We start from the raw sequence: 25,781 nt of genomic DNA, 5'->3' as shown, positions 1-25,781 counted from the left end.
TTAATTGATTATATATATATATATATATATATATATATATACACTGTAGCTGTCTTTATAGGGACTCAAATACCATTACAGATGGTTGTGGGCCATGTGGTTGCTGGGAATTGAACTCAGGACCTCTGGAAGAGCAGTCTGTGCTTTTACTGGCTGAGTCATCCCTCCAACCCCAGTGGGGCTTCTTAAATGAGCCTCTCTGTGTTTTTTCCTCCGCTGTCTTTTTTTTTTCTCTCTGCAGCTAGCCACACCTGACCTCCTGAGAAACTGTGTTGCTAAGCAACCGTTTTTTTGGTTGTTTTTTTCTTTCTTTTTTTTTTTTACCAGCTGCTCTTACGACTTTTTTCTCTCTTAAAGGAACAGAACTAAGAAACTGCTCTGTATCCTGAGCACACTCGTTTCTCTTCTCATCCAAACTTTAAGTTTGGATTTCTGTCTCAGATTTTTTGTAAGTACTTTCCCGACATCCAGTGCCAAATATAACTGCACTGCCTCTCACCTGGGACTTTTCTAAGCTTGCATTCCATGCCCCATGTTGGGCGCCATATACCCTTAAGAGTTTTTGTTTTTGTTTTTTCCCAAGCTTTGTTCCCAGAAACGATGACTCTGAAACTTCTTTTATATAGATCAATAACTTTCACTTGGTTCCCTGACTTGCTCATATCTCAATAGTCCAGTTTATTCTATTCTAGAGCCACATGGTTGTTTACCTGCTTCTCAGATTTATGTGTCTGTCTCCTCAGAATTTGGGTGAATCTCTCATGTACCTGATTCATTTCCAGAATTCTTTCTCTCCCATGCAGGTGTGTTACCTTTGAATTCTGCCTCAGCTAACTGGCAAAAGGCTTTTCTATTGACAGGTGAATATTTATACACAGTGCACAATGACCTTATCCCTACAACTTCCCCACTACATGGCATTACCTACCATGTTGGTCTGACTCTGACACCTCCTCCATCTGATTCCTCATGTTGAGTCCTCATGTGGTCAACTGAGACCTTCCCTCTTTTAGGGTACGGAAGTCCCGCCTTATTCTCTTCTGTCCAGTTCTTTAATGACCAATCAGAAAATAATGGAGGGCAGTGTTTTACAAAATACCAAATCAGGAAATGCTTCATAATAATGCCAATACCAATTCTGGACTACATTTGGATCTCTGGGTACAGAATTCATCACTTAAATACACAGTGCTCAAAAACATCCTCAATATTGCCCCTTTTTAGTCTAGAAAAGGACTTTCTCTTAGATTAGTAAGGTATATATAATAAGAACAGTTATGGAAGCTATCAGGTAAAATTACTGTTGCTAACTGTTTCTAATGCTTTGTCTTATTTAGACTCTCACAAGCATTGTTTCCAGACACTGAGGGTCCATAGCTGGCTTTGATCAAGAATTGCCGTGCTGGGCGTGGTGGCACACGCCTTTAATCCCAGCACTCGGGAGGCAGAGGCAGGCAGATTTCTGAGTTCAAGACCAGCCTGGTCTACAAAGTGAGTTCCAGGACAGCTAGGGTTATACAGAGAAACCCTGTCTTGAAAAAAATCAAAACAAAAAACCAAAAAAAAAAAAACAAAAACAAAACCCAAAAAATAAAAATTAATCATTGGCTGGAGAGATGGCTCAGCAGTTAAGAGCACTGACTGCTCTTCCAGAAGTCCTGAGTTCAATTCCCAGCAACCACATGATGGCTCATAACCATCTGTAATGGGATCCGATGCCCTCTTCTGGTGTGTCTGAAGACAGCTACAATGTACTCATATACATAAAATAAATCCTAAAAATAAATTAAAGTCAGGGTTTCTATTTCTACACAAAACATCATGACCAAGAAGCAAGTTGGGGAGGAAAGGGTTTATTCAACTTATACTTCCACATTGCTGTTTTTCACCAAAGGATGTCAGGACTGGAACTCAAGCAGGTCAGGAAGCAGGAACTGATGCAGAGGCCATGGAGGGGTGCTGCTTACTGGCTTGCTCTTTTATAGAACCCAAAACTACCAGGCCTGGCATGGCACCACCCACAGTGGGCCCTTTCACCCTAGATCACTAATTGAGAAAATGTCTTACAGCTGGATCTCATGGAGGCATTTCCTCACCTGAAGCTCCTTTCTCTGTGATAACTCCAGCTTGTGTCAAGTTGACACACAAGTACACGTATGCGCGCGCGCGCGTACACACACACACACACACACACACACACACACACACACACACAGAAATGTTGGGCCTGAGGTCACACAAATAATGAGGCACAGGCCGCCACAATCCAAAGTCAAACAAAAGCAGCTTTTATTCACCAAGGGAAACTCTCACCAAGAGATCTAGCTGGACTAGAGATGCAGTTAGGCTCGGGAGCTGAAGCAATGAGCCCAAGAAGTGGGCTCACAGGCCTTTTAAAGCAGAAAACCACAACCAGGTATGAAGTGGAAGATTAGGGTGAGGGTCTAGGCAACCTTTACCATGGTTGGTTGTGGTTAGGGGGCTTTCCAGAGGTCCTGGTTCCTGATTGGTCTGTGGTGGCCCCTAGGTATTCCAGGGAAAGAAGGGTGGCAACTGTTTCAGGATCTTGGAGAAAAGGCCAGATGTTCCTCCCCTTCCCTGAGTGGTAGACTCTAGAACATTTGTGGTTTTTCTTGGAATTGGGGCCATGCAAAACGGAGGACAGACTTCAAGATGGAGCAAGTTAGGCCAAAGAAGTTTAACCCAGTCCCACCGACACACACACATACACACACATACCTATTAAAACAATAAGATAAATAGAGCAATTTTTAAAAATTGATTTACTTCTTGGTAGTCAAAGTTTCAGATTTTGTTCTGATTGATGTTATCAATATAAATTCCACGTGTAACTACTAAAAAGTTCCAGTTTCACTCGACAAGGCATAAGACAGCATTGGAAACTTAAAAAAAAAATACATATATTTTTTTGTTCCATGTGCCTGAATTTTTCTCCCCCTGTGGGAAGAAAATGGGTGGAGATGACATATTAACAACTAAAATGCTGAGCTATTAAAACATTTCTAATTTTGCTTTGTGGGTTAAAGACCTCTCTCGCACATACCACTTAAAAAAAAAAAAAAACATTGCCAGAGTATGTGCTTTAATCATTTCATCCTTGTCACGCCGATCCTATTATCTATTTAAGTGACCCCCTTCCCCATCAGCCTCAAGAACGACCTGAGTCTGGGTCCTGCAGTTCTGAGCACAGAACGTGGGGCTCCCAGTAAACGACAAGTAAAGACCTGCCTATTCTTTCGCCTCAGGCTGACCACAGGTGTGGTGGGATGATATCTAGGAATCTATGGTAGGCATTTTGCAGCCAGTGCTTGTCCATTGCAAAATGGGAATAATTCGTACCTGTTTCCAAGTGATTTAGGGAGGAGCCAAGAGATGAGCGTGAAAAGTTCGCAGCAAAAAGATTAGTAACTCACTCATTATTTAATGGATAATTAAGCTCCTAGGCCCGCTATTACAGAGCCCAATGTGTTTCTCCAGCCGATCGCAGCCTTTCGGACTAGTGCTTAGGACAGGATCTCGCCCGGGGCTGGTCTCCTGCGAAGCCCAGCGAGGTGGCCTTATTAAAAATGGCGCTGGCGGCTTCCGTGGCGACTGCGGCGGCGCGGACTGAGTGTGCCCTCTGACCTGTTGGCAGCAGGCGGGGAGGGGCGCCGGGCGCCGCCATATTGGCTGTTGTCCTGTGAGGGGAGCGGCGGCGGCGGCGGCGGCGGCGGCGGCGGCGGCGGCGGCGGAGGCGCGAGAGGAGCCAGCGAGCGGGGGAGCGGCGCAAGAGGCAGCATGACTCGGAGGCGGAGCAGGCCAAGCGGCGGCGCGGGCCGGCGGGAGCGGGCGCGGGCCGCGGGGCTGCAGAAGCCCCAGGCGCCCGAGCCGCAGCCGCCGCCGCCGAGCCTGGAAGCGGGAGCCGGTGCAGGGCCCCCGGAGGTGCCCGCCGAGCTGGATTGCGACGGTCCCCGAGAGGAAGAAGAGCCCAAGCTGGCTCCAGGCCCTCAGGTAGGATCGAGCAAAACGACTCCGACTGCCGGGCTGCTTACACCTCCCCAGAGCGGGAGCGGGAGTGGGGCGGGAGTGGGCATGGACCATACTGTGGGTCTGGGACCAAATCCCAAGTCCGGGGCAGATGCTTTCAACCCGCTTGCCGGGAGTGGAAGCTGGACCCCTCTCCAAAGCCAAAGCTCAGCCAACCCTCTTGCGACCCTTGTAAAGCTACCCGTTCAGGCCCTGCTCCGGAGCTAAATCTTCTGACCATTTATGCTCTCTGGGACTCGCTCAGGTCCCGAGACCACCGCTTAGTTCTCTGCCCTCCACTTCCCTTTGGAGCCACCTGATTCCCCCCTATCCCCTAGCCCCTAAAAGACCATCATCTCAGGGCGCTGGAACCTGCAAGGCTGCAGCCTCTGTGCGCCCCTCCACCCCCGCCCCCAGCAGCTTCATCCCTTCCCCTGCACGGTCTGCAGCCGCTACCCTCAACAGCTGTACCTCTCTGCATCTGCCTTCCGGGACCTCTCTCCTTTCCCTACCCAGCAGAACAGTTGGCGGCCCCAAAGACTGTTAGAATAACTCCACTAAAGAGGAAACCCTTGTTCTCCTCCTATCTCCTGTCCCATAAGGAGCCCCCACTCCCACCTCCAACCCCCGCCAGTCCACTAGTTTGGTGAATCCTGCGAGACTAAGAGTATTTGGGAGGATTCTCGGAAGCTTCCAGCTTGCCACCTGGAAGGTCACTTTCTTTTGAGCAAAAAGGAGCAAACAGGAGAGGCGGGGGTGGCGTGGGCCACAGTTGCTCAGGGAGGGTTGTGGCACCCGGGGCTGGGTGGCTCACCCTAAGCTTGCTCTGACAAAAGAGTTTTGAGTTGGTTTTTTGGCTGAGCCTGCCAAGGAAGGCAGGCCCCTGCAGGAGTCTTGGAGGGTCGGATGCAGCGCCCGGATGAGGACGAGGCGTGGCGGAAGATGCGTTTGGCTCTGCAGACACTGCATCGGGCAGCAGGGGACTCTGGGAGGCTGGTGCAGCCTGAAGGCATGGCTCTTGACAGCCTTCTAGTAGAATCTCTGGAATTGTGCATGTGAGTGGGGATGCCATTTGGGGTACCATTCCTGGAACGCTTTCCCTGACCTCCCCAGTTAAACCAAGTGCCCCCTCTGTGCCCACCACCCTCTTTGCTTCCCTTCAATGGCACCACTCCTTCTGTGATGAAACTTGTTGATGTGTCTGTCCCAAGCACTGAACAGTGAACACCACGGGCTGGGAGGATGCCCTTCGTGGGCTCCTCCACGCCTGTCCCAGGCTTTGCCTTTATGGAGAAGTAACTAGGTGAAGGAGGGGAAGGTTGAATCAGGCTAGAACCTGCACTTATTGTAACCTACTTTTGATGCTGGTCTCCTTTGTGTCTCGTATCACGGTGAGAGGATTTTTAATTAATGAAAGTATCTCAACTTCTTGGATGTCAGAAGCATACCCAACATCCCGCTCTGCAGCCTAGGCTGTCACAGGTTGCCCTGTGCTCCTGCTGGGTCTCCATTTCAACCAGACATTGCTTCCCCTTCTTACCTGTTTTGACCACCCCCCATCCCCGCCCCCAAAGAGTGTTGTTATCTAGAAGAGAACCATGCAGCTAGCTGTCTGTTTTCCTCTTTCTTTCCCATTCAGACATACAGTGCTCTAGAGCCCCTGTCACATAGAGAGCCCAGAAAGTTTGGATGGTGTCTTAACTGTCCAGTTTCATTGAAATGCAGTTGTCCCAAATTTGAACCTTCATTAGTACCTCTGATCCAGGTTTTTATAGATTCTTGTCTATAAAGAAAGACCTAGGATGGTTAGCATACCTTACTTTTATTTTGTTATTTTTAAAGATTTATTTATTTTATGTATATGAGTACACTGTAGCTGTCTTCAGGCACACCAGAAGAGGGCATCGGATCCCATTACAAGTGGTTGTGAGCCACCATGTGGTTGCTGGGAATTGAACTCAGGACCTCTGGAAGAGCAGTCAGTGCTCTTACCCGCTGAGCTATCTCTCCAGCCCGCATACCTTCCTCCTCCCCTTCCCACCTCCCCTGTGCTCTCCTCAGCACCTAGCACTGATTTGATGCATTAGCCAACTGATCTGGTTCTTTGTCTGCTTTTCCATGTACACTGTAGAGTGCAGGAGCTTTGTCAACTAGTCACCAGATCCCTGTCCTAGTGACTAACAGATATTAGTAAACAGACTAGAGGATATAACTACAATTACCCCGTTCTCAGATGGGAAAACAGAAACCCACAGCAATTAAACATTTACCCAAATGACTCCCACTTACAAACAAGAGGCAAAAAAACTCCAATCAAGTAAAAATTCACTCTTACACACACAAGGGAGCTGAAAGACCAGCTCTGATTGGACTCCGCTTTTTGCTAAGGGTAGAAATGAGAGTCAAGATACAGCTTTTTGTGCTCTGGTCAAAAGTTCTTGTTGTCAGGGTAGAGGCTGGACATTGCTCTGTCTACTGTCATATCTTTCTTAAGGATCTTGGTTTGTAACCCCCCTCACTTTTGTCTGGATGTAGAGTGAATATGAAAGGTAAAATTCAATGTTACCTGCTGAACCAAGTCTATGGGTGGCAAATAAGACTACATCCAGCCCACAGACTTATTCTAAGATCCAAAACCCATACACTGTTTTTTTTTTTTTTTTTTTTTTTTTTTTTTTTTTTCTTAACGTAAGTGGGTGTTTTGAAGCAACTGTGTGGCAGGGGGGCAGTAGTTTGTGCCTGTAATTCTATTCTAGCGCCTGGGAAGCTAAGGCAGGAGGATAGCCTTGAATTCAATGCTAGTCTGCACTATATAGCAAGTTACAGGCCAGCCTAGCCTACATCACCCATTTTGATAACTATAGGAAAAAGTGAAGCAGAGGATGTTTCATACCCATATCTGTGCCTCTTAGAATCCTGAAGCATTGCTCGTGCTGAACCCGCGTCTCTCTAAGTCATCCTGAGTGCTTGGGTGGCAGTGCTTCCTTAGGTAGCCTGGCTCCAGCTTGGTTCTCTGTAGCTCTTAGCTCACTCGTGTGACTTGGACACTTTCAGATACAATCTCTTAAGATTATTTGGGATCCCAAAAGGCCTTTCAGTTGTTCTAGCTCACTAAATCTGGTCTATCGCCCAAATCCTCCAACCCTTTTACTTGGAGATAAAGCTTAAATAGGTACTGTTCTATTAGCAAAGGATGGTGGAAAGGCGGAGGCAGGTCAGCTCACAGACCTTCAGAGCAGTCCAAGGAGGCCGTGAGAACAGCCTGACAGACTTGAATTTAACTCCCCCCTCCCCACCTCCCGCTTTGTGTCTCAGAGCTGCTTTCTTTCCCTATTTGAGCCTTGTCAACAAGAGAATGTGAAAGCAGCCTAGGATGGTGGCAGGACCTGTGTAGTGTGCCCAAAGCCAGCCTTACCTACTACTTGTACCAGCTGATTTTGGTCCTAACCATTCAGCTCGCAGCCTGTGTGCGTGCTTAGAACCCAGGAGGCATGCTAAGGAGCCTGGGCTTCTTGGCGGTGAGCTCATCCTGCCCTTCCCCTCCCGTCTCTCCAGCATCTCCTGGGACAGTCCAGTTTAGTGTGAAGGGCCTCCAGAGACCTGGTTCTTGCAGTGCTAAGAGGAAATCTGTTCCCTTGAGGAACTGGCTGAGGTGATCAGTCAGTACGGTTATTGAAACCATTTCATTATGTTTAATTCACTCAGCAAGCTTCAAAATGATCTCTGTAACCAGGGCCTTTGTTTTCGATACACAGAAGGTCCAGGTGGTTCCTATCCTCAGACCTTCTCCTGCCGCCTCGAGCCTGCACCACGGTCATGGCCAGTGGGAGGAAAGGATCTAGGGGCCACCCTGCCTAGAACCACCTAGTTCTTTTTGTAAGCCAGAAAGAAATCTCAGTGCAAAAATGCCAATGACATTTGATGATAAGGACTTGCCCACTCCACTTAAAGTTTTTAGCTTCCTTAAGATGTCTAAGAGTTACTAGCTTAATGTCTAATAATAGATGGGGGATTGTAATCATAACACTTTTACTTACTGTACATAGAAATTTTTAGAGTAGGGACCATTTTAATTAAATCACTTTAAGGGTATATATTGTGTGTGATCTTTATTGCACAGTATGTGGCTGTTGGATACCTCACAGTGCTGACTCCCTGGTCCTAGCTCAGGCCAGGTCTGGCATACATACTATCATACCCAGTGCACTCTTGCCAACTTCATTTGGCAAGTGAGTCCAGGCTCTTACTTGGTTACTGTTAGGGACCAACAAGTCAGACTTGTCAGGCACGTAGCACAATGGTAGCTATAACTGTAGATGCTTGCTTGTTTGGATGCCCAGGATATGGTAACCCAGGGAATGCTGGACAGAGAAGCTTCTCAGAGCCTAGTCTAATGGTTGGATATCTCTGGAAAGTAAGGTGGAGAAAGGAAGTAGTGTCTACGACATCAATTCTCAACCTTCCTAATGTTGTGACCCTTTAATATAACAGTTCCTCATGTATAGTCCCCCCCAACCATAACATTATTTTTGCTACTACTTCATAACTGTCATTTTGCTTCAGTTATGAGTCATAATGTAAATATCTGAAATGCAGGATATCTGTTGTAAGAACCCTGTGAAAGGTTACCCAAGGACTCAGGACCTACTTGGTTGAGAGCCGCTAGTCTACAAAGAAGGGATGAGCAGTGCCTGGGCTCATTTGGAGAGCATAGAGCAGTCAGGTTATGCTCCTCCACTCCTGGTGGTTTGGGCAGCTGAGGAAGCAAGGGATGGTCTGGTCAACCCTCTGTGATAGAGTGTGAGAACGGAAATCTGTGGGAGAGGCAGCTGGGATTGCTCCCTCTAGCCCTTGTCTCCTCACCCCAGCCTCACTATGGCCACCACCTTGGTTCAGTTCCATCCGTGACCTATCCAACTAGGACCGGAGCCCACCCAAGATCCATTTTTAGATTCTAGTAGATGATTTTGAGTATGGCTGGATCTGGGAGCTGCTAACTTGAAGTCGAGCATTGTGTTTCGTTTTGTTTTAAGGGGCTAGAGTCTGTGGATAAAACTCAATGGTAGAAAACCTGTATAAAGTCTAAGGCCTTGGGCTTGATTCCTAGTATCACATAAAAAAGAAAACCGGGCTGAAGAGTTGGCACAGGTTTAAGAGCACTTCCAGAGGATCTGGGTTCAATTCCCAGCACCCACGTGGTGGATCACACTGTCTGTAATACCAGTTCCAAAGGATCCAACACCTTCTTTTGGCCTCTATAGGCACCCGACATGCATACAGGCACAGTATTCATGCACTTAAATTTAAAAAGACAAAACCAAAAAGCTCACCTTCCTCCACTTCCTGAGTTAACTATTCAACTGCTCATCTTGTGTTGTATATTAGCCTCCAATGTATCTCTGATGAATGATTGGAACACAGTGATTCCTGGAACACTGTCTGTGGAAGTCTTGTAGAGGTAACAGATTTAAACGAGTAAGGCATGGGACATAGGGCCGTGCATGGTGGTGCATGCCTATAATTCATTCCAGCATTCAAGGCAGAGGCAGATAGACCTCTATGATTTTTGAAGCCAGCCAGGTCTACATCATGAATTCTAGACTGGCCAGGGCTACATAGTAAGATCCTATTTTTTTCTTATGTTCACTTACGTTAGGCAGTCACTCTATTGTAGAGAGCCCTGTTCGTTCTGACTAAGAACTTGGAGGATTTGTGCCTCGGGAAAGTAGTATTTAATGGTCCTTCATGGGCAGTTACGACCAAGACAAGCTTGTATCCTAGGAAGGGTCTAAGTTTGCCCCTATTATATCATCCTCATCCTTCAAATTAGGTAGCCATTAGCAGAGTAGCAGGAGGAACATGCTGCAGTTTCATAATATGCCTGTCTCCCCCTTTATCCTCTATCCAAAGCTCATGGCTCCCTTTCTGATTTTCCCCCATTAGAATGAAAGAAATAGGTATCTTTATACTGAAAAGGGATGTGGGGAGACTAAGGCAGGAAGAAAGGGCAGAGGAGCTGCTAACTGAAGATTCTGATTAGGAAACCAGGGCCATGTTGTACAATGTGGGGGTTCAAGGATGCCTTGCAGGTCACTGTTTAGTTCTCTGTCCTGTGCTTCAAGTAATACATTTGGTTTGGGCAAGTCTTACTTAGTAAGTTTCCCTATCATTTTTTCCAGGGCAGAAGAGGAAAGAAACTAACGGGTATTGAGCACCTACTGTGTGCCAGACCCAGGCCAGGTACTTTACATAATTTATTTCCTTCTGTCCTCACAACTCTGTGAAGTATGGTGTTATTCCCATTTCATAAATTGAGAAACCTGAGACTCAGAATTTGAGTAATACTCAAAATACTGAAATGGCAGAAGAGGGATTTGAACTTAGAACAATGTCTCCAAAGTTCATGCTCCTTTCCCAGAGAGTGAGAGTGAGAGAGAGACTGTCACGGAGTTAAAAGAGTAGAGCAGCAGTTGGCCCAGGGGTCTGGGTAAATGAGCAGCTTGGCCTTCCTCTGGCTACTAGGACTGAAACAGCTTGTGCTGGTTAGGTGTGGGGTCCTTAGGATCAGCCAGCCTCACTGCAGTGCCCTTACTCAGCTTATATGACCAGAGAAGGGTCACTACCGACTGGCTTTAGAAAAGGAAGCAGTTTCCTGCCTACCAGAAGGGTAAGAATTGCAGAAAAAGTTCTAAACCACCAAGGTGGAGTTTGGTCAGCGCCTAGAGCACTAACTGTAGCTCTGATTTCTAGCATTCTGAGAGTCTTAGTTCTGACTTCCTTCTCACCAGAACCTTGCCCTCAGCACAGCAGGTCAGGAGAGGGACTGGGTTTGCTGTTTAAATTCTATTCCTGATGTTAAGTAGCTGAGACACTGAGCCGTAAGGCTTTAAAATTTCATTTCTTAAATGAACGCCTGCTATGTGACAGACAACAAATCATACTCGGTCTCTGAACATATGTAAATGATCAGCTCTCCATGCCCCAGAGAGCTACGCTCTGCCAGGAATGTGGCACCATGTGGCAGGTGTTACACTAAAAGAATAACTTTAACTTAGGAAGTTCAGAGAGTTTCATTGACCTTTGGCTAGGATCTCATGGGATGCTAGGAATTTACTACAGAGTTGTCCAGTGTGTGGAATGGTGGCGGACATGAGAAATTGTAGATGTTAGGTGTCAGGGAAACTCTTGGAGTTTAGTATCTTGAGAGGATAGTACTCTCGTGGGCTATTTCAGAATAGAATTTGGAACCTGTTGCAGAGCAGCTGGCTAGATACAGCATGTGTCTTGGGAAATCTGGTACAAACATCCGTGAACTCTTGGGACCGAGAGGAGCTCCTGGGAGGAGACCAGGCTGAATGTTGAAATTCAGTCCAGCTGCAGAACAGATCTGGGCACCTGTCTGTTCTGCTGATCAGGGTTATTCTCTGACACTAGACAACCTGTGGACAAAAAAGCAGTCTTAAGTCATGCCTCAAAAGCTGCTCAGATAGACCACGAGCTATATAATTGCTGATAAGAATTATTGCCTTGCTGGGCAGTGGTGGCGCACGCCTTTAATCCCAGCACTTGGGAGGAGGTGTGCAGAGGCAGGTGGATTTCTGAGTTCGTGGCCAGCCTGGTCTACAGAGTGAGTTCCAGGACAGCCAGGGCTACACAGAGAAACCCTGTCTTGAAAAACAACAACAACACGAACAACAACAATAAAAAAAAAGATTTATTGCCTAGCACACAATAGGCCTGGAGTTTAATAATGTTTAAGTTACCACATTAATATAAATCACAATTTTTATGGAAAATAATTATGTGGGGGCCCGTGAGATGGCCCAGTAGGGAAAGGCTCTTGCTGCTACTCCTGATGAGCTGAGCTCATCCCCTGGGATCTACGTGGCAGAAGGAGAGGAGACTCCTGAAATTGTCCTGATGTTTACACATATATATGGTGTGTGTGCTCCTGGGCATGAATGCATGTATACTCACAAGAATAATAATGAAGAAATGTGCTATTTTAAAGTTAAGAATTATAGACATTTAATTTTATATATTAAGAATGGGAAATGGTCCCATTTTCATTTTGCAAATTTTTTAAATAAAGTTGGGGGTGGAGGCATGCTGTGTAGGTGGGAGGATCAGGGTTTAGATTCTCAGCCCTCTGGCTTCCACATGCACTCCTGGATAGAGGCTCCTGAATGCACAGGTTACACACACCCTGCTCACCCTGCACAAAGCCATGAGCTCAATGTTAAGTCTTTGTATTTATTTTACATTAAAAATCCATTGTCTGAGACTAGCACGGTTGTACATGCCTTTAATCCCAGAAGCAGGCAGATCTCTTAAGTTCAAGCCAGCCTGGTCTACATAGCAAGTCCCAGGCCAGCCAAAGCTATGTAGTAACACCCAACCTCCAAACAAGAGTGAAAACAATGCAATCTAATGCGCATCTAGCACTTGAGATGGATTCCTCAAATGTATAATTCTGTGAAATCAAGCTTTCGTCATGCAGGAAATGGACTTTATTTATTATGCCAAAAAATAACTTTTGTTAATAACTCTGATTCCTCAACCCAGTACTGAGACACTCTAAAGCTTGGGGGGAGGGGTAGTGATACAAGCTTTCCCAAATTCTAAGTTCCTGTTTGTTTAGATTCTCACACTGTAGCCCATTCTAGCCACAAACTCATGGTAATCCTCCTACCTCAGCCTCCTGAAGTGCTGGCATTAGAGGGATGAGCCACCATGCCTGACTTTCTAATTTAAATTTTTGATTGAAAGCTTGAATTTTTATTGTTGGCCACAAATACTTGAAGGTTTTTCTTGAAGTAATGGGCTTATTTTGTTTGTTTATTCTTTTGAGGAAACGTCTGCTGATATTCTTGTCTAAATAACAACGACATTCTTTCAAGGTAAAACTGGCACTGTATGGAATAAAAACTAGACACTCCCTTAACTTAATGCTTCCAATGCCAAGTAGAGACAGTCGGGTTGTGGGGAGCAGAGACACTGGACTCAGTGGCCACAGATTCCAGCTTCCTGAACCTGGCTCTCCTGCCCTGGGATGTGCACACTACAGCTGGGTTCCTGTGAGCCATCCCTCGCTGTAGAGGCTCTGGGCTCACTGAAGAGTGAAACAGTTATCTAGAAATCTTTTTGGCGAGAAACAAAATCAACAGAATCACTAGAATTTTTTCCTTCATGTTTTGCTGTAGACTAACTCTGTACCCCAGAGGCTCTGAAATGTAATCTGAGGTGAGTGGGAACAACTAGCTGCTGCCCAGGGAATCTGAGTTTAAGAATTAGTTCCCTGAGCCTTTGTGAACAAGAAAATACTGCATGTTTTCATTCGCTTGATGGCCATGTTTTTGTTGAGAAATAACAATACAGCCTGGAGAACAGCATGTTGAAAGCCTGGGCTCCCAGACTAAAGACATAGGGACCATGTTTGCCAGGATTGAGAAGTAATGGGCACTGCAGTTAGAAGGATCCCTGAGCCAGAGCTTTCTTAGCTGTGGCATTAATTAAAGGAATTGTGACATCTCTTAGGTCTTGGGCGTCTTACCACCCTTAACAATGAAAACAGAGATATGGGCTGGCAAGAGGGTTCAGCAGGAAAGATTCATACTGCCAAGGCTAATGACCTTAGTTGAGTTCTTGGACCCACATAGTAGAAAGAGAAATTGCTCCTGAAAGTTGTTCTCTGACCGTCACCCATGTGCCATTGTGTACATGTACCTGCACATTGCATGTACGCACTTATGCACACACGTGTGTGCACGCACACATACACACACACTCAATATAGTTTCAGAGTGAAAAGCTGGAGAGGTGGCTCAGTGGTTAAGAGCATGAACTACTCTTGCAAAGGCCCTGAGTTTGATTCCCAGGACCCATTTTAGGATGGCTCATATAACTGCCTATAAATTACCTCCAGTAATTCTGGCTGCCAAAAGTACCTGTAAACACATAGGCATAATTAAAAATAATAAAAACATACTTAGAAAAATAAAAAAGCAGAAATGAAAATGTCAAGAGAGTCAGATATAGTGGCACACCCCTGTAGCCCTAGCACTTAGGAGGCTGAGGCAGGAAGACTGTGAGTTCGGTGGTAACCTGAGCTTATAGTGAATGCCTCCCCCCACCCCACACTCTCTTTTTCCCCTTGAGACAAGGTTTCTCTGTAAAGCCTCTGAAGGCTGTCCTGAAACTTACTCTGGAGATCAATCTGACCTCAAACTTTAGATAGTCCTCTGCCTCTGCCTCCCAAGTGCTGGGATTAGAGGTACTCCCATTGTCACCATGCCCCATCCCTGGTGGTGAGGTGGTGAGACCCTTTCTCAAAACAACAAAGAAATGGCAAATCTCCTATCCCCACAGCGCCTTGTATCCTGAGAAAGACACCAGAATCTGAGGGCTTTTGGGGGTGGCCCTTCCAAATTACATGGTCCTGAGAACAGGAAGTAAGGGCAGTAGACTTAAGGGGAGGATTGTGACCAGCTAATGCCTAGTGTGAACTTGTTAGGAACAAACAGCTGAAGGCCTGCTGTAGGAATTCAGTGCCCACTGTCTTGACCCCTTTCACTGAGTGCTTTTTTTCCTACTGTTCCTTAGACCTTTGGGCAACTGTGCAATGTAGATGGTGTCAAGCTTAATTAGCCTTCCATGTCTATTTCTTCCTTTATCAGGAAAGGCAGCCTGCCCTATAAAATGATTTTCATTAATGGCTCATTCATTCATTTTGTGGTCTAATTGAGCTTGAGAAAGTGTCACAGTATTTTTCTTAGCTGGCAATATCTTATTGTACTCCTTGCAGATTTGAAACTGGAGCCATGCAGCAGGCTCCAATTGGGCAGGCTAGAGAGGTGAGGACCTGCTCTGTAGGAAGCAGTAATTTCAAGGATGGTCTCACCACACTGCCTGCCAACTATAATGCTATAAGGATGCTTCACAGATCTGAGAGTTAGCCTTGAGGCAGGCCCCGATGCACAGAGTATCTGCACTCGATAGCAAACACTCAGGAAGGAAGGCAGATGTAAGTTTAAGGGCAGTCTGCTCTCCATAGTGAGCTCCAGGACAACCATTCCTGTCAAGGATTGTCTAGAGAGGTGTGGATTTATACTGTGGCCTTTAAGGCCTTAACTCTTTGTTGAGAAATGGAGATGAACAGGTCTTAAGTAGAACACTCCCTTTAGCAAAGGGAAAAACATGGAGGTGCAGGGTACTGGGGGACTTAAGCTTTTGACTTCCTGCGGTTAAAGGCAGAGACTAAGATGTTTAACACAAGCCAGACAAGGAGCTTTATAACTGTAATCCTAGCACATAGAAAGCTGAAGCAGGAGGATTACTACAAGTTTAAGGGCAGCTCTCAAGCCCCACCCCACCCCCCAAAAAGATATCTAACATCTTGTATTTGTTGTATATGACAAGTTCTCAGTCGTATAATAAGATTTGGTAGTCATTTACTGTTTCCTTGGTTCCTGTCATGTAATTAGTATCCTCTGTTTAGCCAACAGCTGTGTGCTTTGAGCTGGAGGAGGTTCTCTATCACATTGCATTCTCAAAGCTGACCTACAGATTAGGACTTAATCCTGTTCTAGATGAGCAGAGGGAGTAGTAGGACCTGGTCAGCATCATACAGCTTATACATGATGGTTGCGCAGGGTAAATACCAAAGCCAGTGTTTCCTGCCACTCTTCCCACAGTTACTTTGACTCAGTACAGTCCCATACACTTAAAATTATAACAATTCTGTGTTTGCTTTTGAAAGAAAGTAAAGAAAGCAGTTCTTAAATTTTATGTATATAAATATTTTACCTACATGTATGACTGTGTACCATGTACATGCCCAGTTCAAGCAGAGGCCAGAAGAAGGGAGTGGGCCCTCTGGAAATGGAGTTAAGACACTTTTGTGGGCTTCCATGTAGCTGTTGGGAATCGAACCCAAGTCCTCTGGAAGGACAGTCAGTGCTTTTAAATGTTGTGCCATCACTCCAGCTCCAAGAAGGCATTTTTTGTACTGTGGGGGTATACAGTATACACTTGAATTATTGCTCAAAATCATACATATATTGGCCAGACATAGTTCTGGAATTTAGTCCCCAGCATTAGAGAGGCAAAGAAAAGTGTGTAAACTCTCTTGGGTTCAAGGCTAGCCTGACCTACATAGTGAGTTCCAGGCTACCCTATGGCTAGATAGACTCTGTCTCAAAACAATAACAACAAAGAAAACCAACCAAACAAAAAAAAACCCAAAAAACATAAAACAAAAATATTTTAAATCCCTATATATTGTACTTTATAGACTGTATAAAAATCTTACATGTACATGGTCCTGATTTTGCATGAGAGAGAGGAGAAAAGACTGATTTAAAGATTTTTACTATTTTCAGACTTTTCTTCCTGGTGAGACATGCTGGCACATGCCCATAATCCTAGCACTGAGGAGTAGATGCAGGAAGATGAGGAGTTTAGGACTACCTTTTGCTAAATAATGAGTTCAAAGCCAGCCTGACCTTCATGAGACCCTGTCTCAAAAAAAAAAAAAAAAAAAAAAAAAACAACAAAGAAAATACCTAGCAACAACCACCTCATGTCAGGATTTTAGGACCATCACGTCCTAGTGAGCTGAGAGCTGTCCTGAGGATCCTTGTCCTGGTTGTCATGGTATTCTTGTATACCATGAGGCGCTAAGCCCTGCATGCTGGGGCCTTCCCCTGCCTACCTGCAGTTAACTATAACTCACCTTACACCTTTGAAAAATGCCCTAAGTGCTGTACTAAAAAACTCCACCTTTGGAGCCGTGAGATGGCTTAATAGCTACTGGAACTTGCTATCAAACTTGAGAACCTGAGTTCAACCCCAGGACCCACATGGTGAGAGGCGAGAGCAGCTCCAGCAACTTGTCCTCTTGCCTGTGTGCACACATACACAAGGAGTACATACTTATGCTTACATTTTAAAAGTCCCCCTTTGCCTTCGTTTCTCTAAGCATTCTTCGTTAGCCTGCCACCCTTGTGAAATAACACGGCTGAGTTCCATTTGCACGTACTTAAGTTAAACAGCTGGCTTGCTCACTGAGACAGCCCCTTGGCAGAGTGTTAGTGTGTTTTATAACTTCCACTTGTGAATGTCTTTATCTCGGAGACTCTCCCCAGTCCATACACTTCCCTGAGTCTTTCCTTGTACTCCTGTTGTCACTGCTGGTTCCTTTTATTAGAAACCAGGGACCCAGGTTAGTGGATGACAGAATGGCTCATTTAAGAATACTCTGGTCCCAATTCACTGTGAGGAGGTGATGTCACAGGAAGTAACATACCCTTACAGACATGTTACCTAGTGGAGTGTAAACTTGAAAGTTACATGCGAGTTGTCTGTTGCTATAACAAACTACCTGCCACCTAGTCGCTTAAAACATTCCATTCATTATTTCCCCTGAAACTGCTGCTTGATGGGTTGTTCCTGCAGCTCTAAGCAGGCCTGTTTGGTTTCAGCCGGGCTCACTCAGATCTCATCAGCTGACTGGTTAGGTAGGAACACTCCTATTTTCTCCAGTTCCCTCATGGTGTGTCAGAGGCACAAGATCATGCAGGGCATCCATGCAAGGATACAAGAAGTGCATATACACTATTCAGATTGGTGCTGCCAGCTTGTCTGCTAACATCCTGTTGGTGCAAAGGATGGGCCATGTGCAGCGTGAGTGGAGGGAGACTAGGGCTGGAAAATCATTAATTGGGACTATAAATATAAATAGGTTCCCAGTCAGGACCCCAGTGCAAAAGGAAACCTTCAGATGGAAATGACTGAGTCAGATTGGTCGTAGAGGGGCAGAAGCAGGCTGAGTAACGATCTGGGCCTGGACTGTGGTACCTGGAGCACTGTTAGGGTGGGTAGGAAGCAGAGTTCAGGGAGGTTAAATAGCTTGCTCAAGGTTGACAGCTGCCTCATGCTGAGACTGAGATGGAGCGTGTGTCTGTCTGACCCAGAGTCCAGGATTTTTTTTCTACCATCCTTACCCAAAAGAGCACCGGGGTCTGTTTCTCCTTGTTTGTCTACAGACCCTTCTCTAAAATCCCACTGCAATGCTAAAGGAATTAATTGTTCATCTCTCTGGAAAACATGCATGTTCTTCCTAACTCTCCAAGGACAGGAAGTCCACGTCCTTCCAGGTGAGGACTGGTCTGTGGGCTGCGTAGATCTGTGGCGTCCTAGGCTCGTCAGAGAGGGAAGAAGCATCTCTGTAGGCTTCCGTATCTGAGGACATCTGAGCATGAGTTTTGGAGTAACATTACTGAGATTCAACCATTCACTAGCTCTGTAACCTTGGGCAACTCGTTTAACTTCTTGAAATCTGTTTCTTCATCTTTAAAAAATGGGAATATGAACACCTGGTTTGCAGAGCTGTTACAAGGACTAAAACTAAATTATGTTTCTAAAGTGCCTGTCCCAGTGCCTGGCACGTCATAAGTGGTGTTATTAATAATGTTAGCATCATTTCTAAGGCAGCCTTTCCCCCTCCTGGGAACCCGTGTCTGTGTGTTGGACAGGTTCCCCCTACCTCCAGCCAGTCTGTACAGACTTGTTGCCTGCTGTGTCACCGTGAGCGCAAAGGCTGGGAAGAAGGCCCTTCACAAAATGGACTGGTGTTGCAGGGTGAGAAGCTGCCCCCTGACTTCATGCCAAAGCTCGTCAAGAATCTCCTAGGCGAGATGCCTCTGTGGGTCTGCCAGAGCTGCCGAAAGAGCATGGAGGAGGAGGAGAGGCAGACAGGTGGAGACCATGCAGTGGCGGTAGGTAACAGCCGACAGACAGGTGACCCTGGATGACAGGTGACCCTGGGTGCAGAGCTGCCTTCCTCCCTTAGGAAGCTCAGCTCGTTCCCCTGGCCGCAGGAGGCTCTGCCCAGGCTCCAGAGAAACCACCGGGCTGCAACTTAGTATTTGCGAGCTGGGTTCAGGTTTGAGGGAAGACGAGACAGGCCTACTAGTGGATGTAGATAATTTTGATCACCTGACCCTGATGCCTTCAGCTCTGTGGCCACTTGAAAGGCCAGCAGTATGAAAGAGACCAGTGGAGGTCTGAGGTGTGCCTCGATCAGAAGACATTAGTAAGGCTAGGAGCTGTGAAAGACTGCATCTGAGTCATATTAGCCAGATTCCTCATTTCCCCAGATTTCCATTTACAGAGAATCAATTCAGTTTTCAAGACTTCTTGCTTTGGGACTGGAAATGGAGCTCAGTAGTAGGATGTTTGTCTTGTACAAAGCTCTGGATTTGTTCCTTAGTGCTGGAGAAGAAGAAAGAAAGGAAGTCGGTCCAGGGAGGTGACTCATTGAGAAAAAGCACCTGCCATCAAGCCTGAGGCCCCGAGTTTAAGTCCTCAGAATTCAGATAAAGCCAGATAGGGTAGCACATATCTGTGATCCCCAGGCTCCTGCAATAAAATGGGAGGTGGAGGCAGGACAGCGCCTGGAGCTGATGGGCCGGTGAGCCTTGCTTACACAGTGGCAAACCAACAAGGAGACTCTGCTTGAAACAAGGTGGAAGGGGAGAACCTGCATCTGCCCTCGGCCCTCTTCGCACACTGTGACTCATAAGCATCTGCACTTATAGACAGTACATTCACACATCACACCGAGATGTGCATCCTAAAGGGAAGGGAGGGAGGGAGTGGTGGCACTCTCTTCTAGTCCCAGTGCTCAGGAGGCAGAGGCAGGCGGATCTCTGTGAGTTTGAAGCCAGCCTTCTCTACCTAGTGAGCTCCAGAACACCCAGGGCTCCATAGAGAAACCTTGTCTCAAAAAATACCCAAAGAAATAAGAAAGAATTGAAAGTCTGGGGCTAGAGAGATGGCTCAGTGGTTAAGAGCACTAGCTGCCCTTCCCAGAGCACTGGAGTTTGGTTCTCAGAGCCCACATGGTGGCTCATAACCTACTATAATTCCAGTCACAGGGGATTGATGTCCTCTTCTGGCATATGGTACACAGACATGCTTTCAGATAAACACTCATACACATAAGATAAAAATAAAGTCCCAAAGATTAAAACAAAATAAATGGAGGAGAAAGAAAGGGGCCGGGGGAGCTTGAACACTAAGCCACACTCGTGATTTGAAGTCCTTTCATCTTGTTGGCAGCTCTTCACTATCAAATGGCCCATGTTCAGAGCTAGGCTCTGCCCACTGTTCACTGTCACACAGCTGGGAGCACAATAGTCCTTACCAGTGCTTGGCCCACACTGATTGTGCTTTGGCCATAACCTAAGGCCTGACGGAGCAGGTCAGCCCCACTGTTTGACCATGAGCCTTTTTCTTTCTCCTTTCCAGATCTCCTTGTCACACACATCCTGCAAATCACAGTCTTGTGGGGGTGACTCTCATTCATCCTCGTCCTCTTCATCATCCTCATCTTCCTCCTCCTCTTCCTGCCATGGGAACTCAGGGGACTGGGATCCCAGCTCGTTCCTGTCAGCACATAAGCTCTCAGGCCTCTGGAACTCCCCACACTCCAGCGGGGCTGTGCCAGGCAGCTCGCTTGGGAGTCCTCCTGCCATCCTTGGTGAGTCTAAGCTTTGGAAAGTTCTGGGCCCCTTCTGTGTAGGTCGCCGTTTGCCTCTCTACTTTGGCCCTGTCAGTGAGGAATCGGTTAATTAAATAAGTAAGCATGGGCCTGTTCTGATGGCAGCAGGATAACCTAGACCTTCGCTATCTCTGGAAGACCCTGCAAGCCTCGGAAGCTCCAAAATACTGCCAACCGAGAAGTTTGGGGGTCCTGATACTGTGTGGGGAACAAGTAGCCTGGAAAGTGAGACTTAGGTCATGTACACCTGCCCTCTCTCCCATCAACAGCCCGAGCCTCTGCTCCTCAGCCTCCTTGGATTTGTTCTGTCTACTGGAGGGATAGGTAGAAGGCACTATGTACTCCGAAAGACTGGCAGGCTGGCAGGCGACACGAATCTCCTTAAACTCAATACCAGTACTCAAGACCCAGAGGAAAGCCTTTGGATTATTAATGCCATACTTCTAAATGGACAGGAGAGTTGTTCAAATGGTACTGTCCTCAAGTTATGTGAATTGAGTTCATCATTCCAGTTATCTTAGTCCATGAGCAGAAGAGAGTCATCAAAGCCTTTTCATACTTCAGAAATCTGTAGCCTCCTAGGAGTCAGGCATACCTTGGCTGCTCTGGTCCATGTGGCCCAGAGTTAGATCCCAAGGTTGCTATAGCTTCCTTTCTTGGGCCTGAGAAATGCCTGAGAATAAGGGACTCGGAGAAACAGTAGACATTCTGTGTTCATACTGCGGCTGAGAATGCCTAGCCACACATTTTAGGGTACCCTCTGGCCACAGGAAGAAGGATGATGTGGCAATGAGCCCATGGGCTTTCCTTCCAGGTCTGACCCCTCTTTCTCCCCTCCACCTACAGGTGAGGCTTTCCCTGTCTCGGAGCACCACCAGCACTCAGACCTTACTGCTCCCCCTAACAGCCCCACTGGTCCTCCCCCCCACCCAGCATCTCTGATTCCTTCTCACCCTGGTTCCTTCAGCTCGGCGTCCTACCCACCCCCGCTGCCCACCACCCCAGTGGCACCTTTCCCCGCTCAGGCTTCAGAGTGCCCTATGGCTGCTGCCACTGCCACCCACCCCTCGGGGCCATGTCAGAGCCCTCATCCGCCCTCCACCAGCATGCCACTCCTGAAGATGCCTCCACCACTCTCGGGGTGCAGCCACCCCTGCAGCGGGCACTGCAGCGGGCACTGTGGTGGTCCTCTTCTCCCACCACCGAGCTCTCAGCCGCTCCCTAGCACTCACAGGTAAGCGAGTGCCGTGAAAGGCGCCACTCCCTGCTCACTGGAGCCTAAGAGTTTGGAAAACTTGCAGACAACAAAGTGTAGATTGGGCTGGAAGAAATGGCTACAGCGGGTCCTCTGTCGGATTGCTTAGCACCAAAAATAAATAAGCTCTAAATTAAGGGTTTTTTTCATTGTTTTTTGTTTTCCAATTATAATGTTTTAAAGCTTAGAACAGTTCAGATGTAAGAAAGGGATGGGTTTTCACAACCTGATGAGACACGTTCAGCATTGTGGCCTATTTTCTTGGAGAAACTTCTGTATGTAAATGGCATCATTTAGTCTATATTTGATAAATATTGTATGTGACAATTTTTTATTTTCTTCATATTGAGACAGGCTCTTGCCATATAGCCCAAGCTAGCCTTCTAACTTGTGTGCCTAGCCTCTTACTACTGGGATTGCAAATGTTTCTTATCACCTCCGACCTGTGTGGCAATACATGATCATTTACCTAATTAAAACTGCGTTCAAAGCTTAAGTATCCTTGTAATATCTTACTGTACAGTTATAGCATAATTATTTTATGTTCTTCCCCCTGGACATTGAAGCATTTCCAATTTGTTTTTGTTTTTGAAGGCAGGGTTTCTCTGTGTGGCCCCGGCTGTCCTGGAACTCTCACTGTAGACCAGGCTGGTCTCAAACTCAGAGGTCCACCTGCCTCTGCTTTCTGAGTGCTAGGATTAAAGGTGCGCTGTCAAATCTGGTTCATTTCCAGATTTGTAACCAAGAGAAATACTGTTGTGATGAGCCTGTGTTTAAATAGATCTGGGCCATTTAGAGCCCTAGAAGAGGCTCTGTGGTTCTGTTACCCTTTATTTGAAAGTGAGTGTATAGAAGGCAGCTGTGGTAGTAGGTTGACGCTGTCTATCATGGATCCCGGTCTGAGACCTCCCAGCCTGCTGCCACCACTCTTGACAGGCACTCTCATGTATCTTTCCCATGTTGTCGATGATGTTAGTATGGACTTGGACCTTGCTGTTTCCGTTAAGTAGTATGGTGTTCCTATTCCCTCAGTGTCTGGGGCTGGAGAATATTAATTGTAGTTCTTTTTGTGGCTCTCCAGCTGCAGAGCATTAGGTCATTCCATTATTGTAAAATAACCGACATCTAAAGCTGCCCTGCTCTAAAGCTTTCCCTCCTTTATACTGTTTATCATTGTTTCACACACGTTGGCAAGCTGCTTTTTCCCATGCAGAGTGCTACATACCTAGGATCCCAGCATTGGGAAGCAGAGGCCAGAGGAGCTAGAGTTCAAGGCCAGCCTCAGATGTTTTAGAAAGACCAAGAGTGAAGGGGAAGGAGGGAGGAAGAGCACATGTGTGTGCTCTGGATTCCCTTTGTGGTAGATGCAGAATGCCCTGAGTTTGATCCCCAGCAGGAAAGAGAGAGTAGATGGGAGAACTGCTTTTATAGGGTTCTCCGAATCCATGTAACCACCAGTAAAGAGTAGCAAGCCATCTGTATCTTCAGAACACTGGTGAGCTTGAAATAAACTCCTATAAGCACCATTGGTAACAACCACTGCTTTTCTAACTCTCCTATGTGTTTACTAACCTTTCTGGAAGCAGACATGGGCTACACTGGCCTGTCCTACACTGTCACGTTACTCTTATTTCCCCCTCAAATATAGACCAGCTTCTGCAGTACTCCAGCTGCTGCTGCTGTATCATAGGGCTCTGCTTTTCCCCGGCTTTGATTCAGGGACCTCTCAGTCTGTCTCATCCTTGCTCTGGGAAAATATTGTTTATAAGTCGCCCCAACTCATTGCCAGAGTTCAGAGGCAGAATGTAAGTGGAGAAAGCATGAACTCTGTGCACGAGGAAACAGGAGTTTGTTATTTGCTCCCCGTTGAGCAGAGCAGCCAAGTGCTCTGTGTCCCAGTCTCCACAATTGCTAAATAGGATGGCTAGGTGTCATGCTGAATATATTTTCAGTCTGAGCATTAGTGGCTCTTCTAGTCTGTGGCCCCCAGTAGACACAGCTGCTGTTTTTCATCTCAGAGCTCTTGAGTAAGTAAGCTCTGCCCACTGACACAGACACAAGACTCAAGTGTGCCGTAAGGACCCTGGACAAGTAGGGGAAAAACTCTTGTTTTTGAGGCTATTCTAGAAGAGCCACCAGCCCTGAGTCAGTTTATATTCCTGTTCACTGAGAAACTTGCTCTGCAAGGTGAATGTGCTGTGTATGTAATCAGACTCCAGAATGCAAGGGGCAGGCTCACATTTGAAAGACAAATGATGAACAGCCCACTATCACAAGGCTTGATAAAACTGAGAGCTAGAGAGGTATCCACACAGCACCATCAAATAGGTGTATGCATGAAACTTCCACAGGGTCAGTATTTACATTTGTGGTACGGGAGACTCTTACCAGGCTCTGATCTTTACAGGAGGTAATGTGACAGGTGGAGGGTCGTTGGAATGGTGGCTGGGGATTGGGATACTTTTCTAGGCTCCTGCTATATATTCTGTGCCTACACCACCCACTCTTACCTCTGGGCCCTTCTCCCTTGCAGCAGGGACCCTGGGTGCAAGGGGCACAAATTTGCACACAGTGGCCTGGCCTGTGAGGCAGATGAGGGTCTGGGCGAGGAAGAGGATAGCAGCTCTGAGCGCAGCTCTTGCACCTCGTCCTCCACCCACCCCCGCGATGGGAAGTTCTGTGACTGCTGCTACTGTGAGTTCTTCGGCCACAATGCGGTGAGTGAGCCTGCCTGGGCAGAGAGGGCTGGGCAGCCAGGGGCAGAGGAGAGACCCCTTGATCGTGGCAGTGATTGCCATACTGGGAGTCAGAGTCCTGGCAACAACGTCTGCTTGCTTCAGCCTGGAGGCACATTTGTGAGGTCGGGATATCTTAACGTTTTATTGGCTGTGTTCTTCTCGTGGTTTCTCTTAAGATTGACTTTTTTTCTTTAGGCAAAAGGAGAGGAAGTGGCAGAGAAAAAAGCTATGATTCTGATGAGTATGTATACGTGTGTAATCCCAGAGAAGTGAACGCTTGTGCATGATGAAGGCAGAGTGGAAGCAAAAGATCCCCAAGTGTGACAGCCAGCTGAGGGCCAGGCCATGAGCACAGGTGGCACCAAGGAGGCTCAGGGCAGGGCACTCGCTATCTCTAGACAGCAGAGCAATTCAGAAGTCTCACAGGAGAAGAGGAAAAGGCTACTGGCTAGGGCGAGCAGTTTAGGATAGGAAGTGTGGAAGTAATTTAGAATTACTAGTCACCTTTGAGTGAGGCATTGTTATCTTCATTTTAGAGGTGACAAAATTGAGGTTCGCAAAGACTGAGTGACTCACCCAAGGTCATACAGCTTCCAAGTGATGAAACCCAGGCTCAAACCTGCTTCCCTGGCTCCCCAGTCCTTGGTCACCAAGCTCTGCCCTCATCTTCATACCTACCACTGCTTCAGCTCAGAGTCTACTGAGGATGAAGCCATTTGGCCTTGGTGGCTGATGCTAGAGAGAATGATTATCTGGCTTCTCACCACATACATGGTGCCAGCGGGTGGGAGTGCCATGGGCCTCCCAGGCCCAGGGTGTAATGTCAGCACCTCCCCCTCCCCCAGCCACTCGCTGCCCCGACGAGCCGGAATTATACTGAGATCCGGGAGAAGCTCCGCTCAAGGCTGACCAGGCGGAAAGAGGAGCTGCCCATGAAGGGGGGCACCCTGGGCGGGATCCCTGGGGAGCCTGCGGTGGACCACCGAGATGTGGATGAGCTGCTGGAATTCATCAACAGCACGGAGCCCAAAGTCCCCAACAGCGCCAGGGCTGCCAAGCGGGCCCGGCACAAGCTGAAAAAGAAGGTGGGTGTGGGGGGGAAGCTCAGCTCTACTGCTCTCTTCCCTGAGGACTCCCTCACCCCAAGCCCTAAGACCTCTGGGGTATGAATGGTGTTGGCTGCCAAAAAACCTTGGTA

At 47.0% G+C, this 25,781-nt stretch overlaps 1 protein-coding gene and 1 long non-coding RNA gene across 16 annotated transcripts in view; one reads left to right on the top strand and one right to left on the bottom strand.

The window, feature by feature from the left end:
- Positions 1 to 310: 310 nt before the first annotated feature.
- On the bottom strand, positions 311 to 3,690 carry Gm31364. 2 transcript variants are annotated; one of them, XR_873486.2, is made up of 2 exons: positions 3,361 to 3,690; positions 311 to 1,050 (listed from the first exon to the last, which is right to left on the bottom strand). It is a non-coding gene; the product is annotated as a predicted gene, 31364 (long non-coding RNA). The 2 variants fall into 2 exon arrangements; XR_382466.2 differs by lacking the exon at positions 311 to 1,050 and adding an exon at positions 2,268 to 2,958.
- Positions 3,666 to 25,781, top strand: part of Fam193b (family with sequence similarity 193, member B) — a 31,805-nt gene continuing 9,689 nt past the window's right edge. For 2 of the 14 annotated variants that reach the window (XR_382427.4, XM_006517194.4), the window contains exons 1-6: positions 3,693 to 4,011; positions 18,561 to 18,803; positions 20,338 to 20,569; positions 21,437 to 21,824; positions 24,379 to 24,562; positions 25,429 to 25,668. Coding sequence is in view for 12 of the 14 variants with exons in the window: in XM_006517194.4 (XP_006517257.1) it covers positions 3,799 to 4,011; positions 18,561 to 18,803; positions 20,338 to 20,569; positions 21,437 to 21,824; positions 24,379 to 24,562; positions 25,429 to 25,668 (1,500 nt within the window). In the remaining 2 variants the exon portion in view is untranslated. Of the gene's footprint in view, positions 5,082 to 10,205; positions 10,267 to 18,560; positions 18,804 to 20,337; positions 20,570 to 21,436; positions 21,825 to 24,378; positions 24,563 to 24,778; positions 24,825 to 25,428; positions 25,669 to 25,781 lie in introns of those variants that run through there. The other 12 variants (NM_145382.4, XR_001780770.2, XM_011244505.1 and 9 more) reach the window with 12 other exon arrangements.

Source organism: Mus musculus, chromosome 13 (assembly GCF_000001635.26).
Source record: "Mus musculus strain C57BL/6J chromosome 13, GRCm38.p6 C57BL/6J".
Classification (NCBI taxonomy): Eukaryota; Metazoa; Chordata; class Mammalia; order Rodentia; family Muridae; genus Mus; species Mus musculus.
Note: the sequence above shows the minus strand (reverse complement) of the source record. Positions and strands in the feature narration are given on the sequence as shown.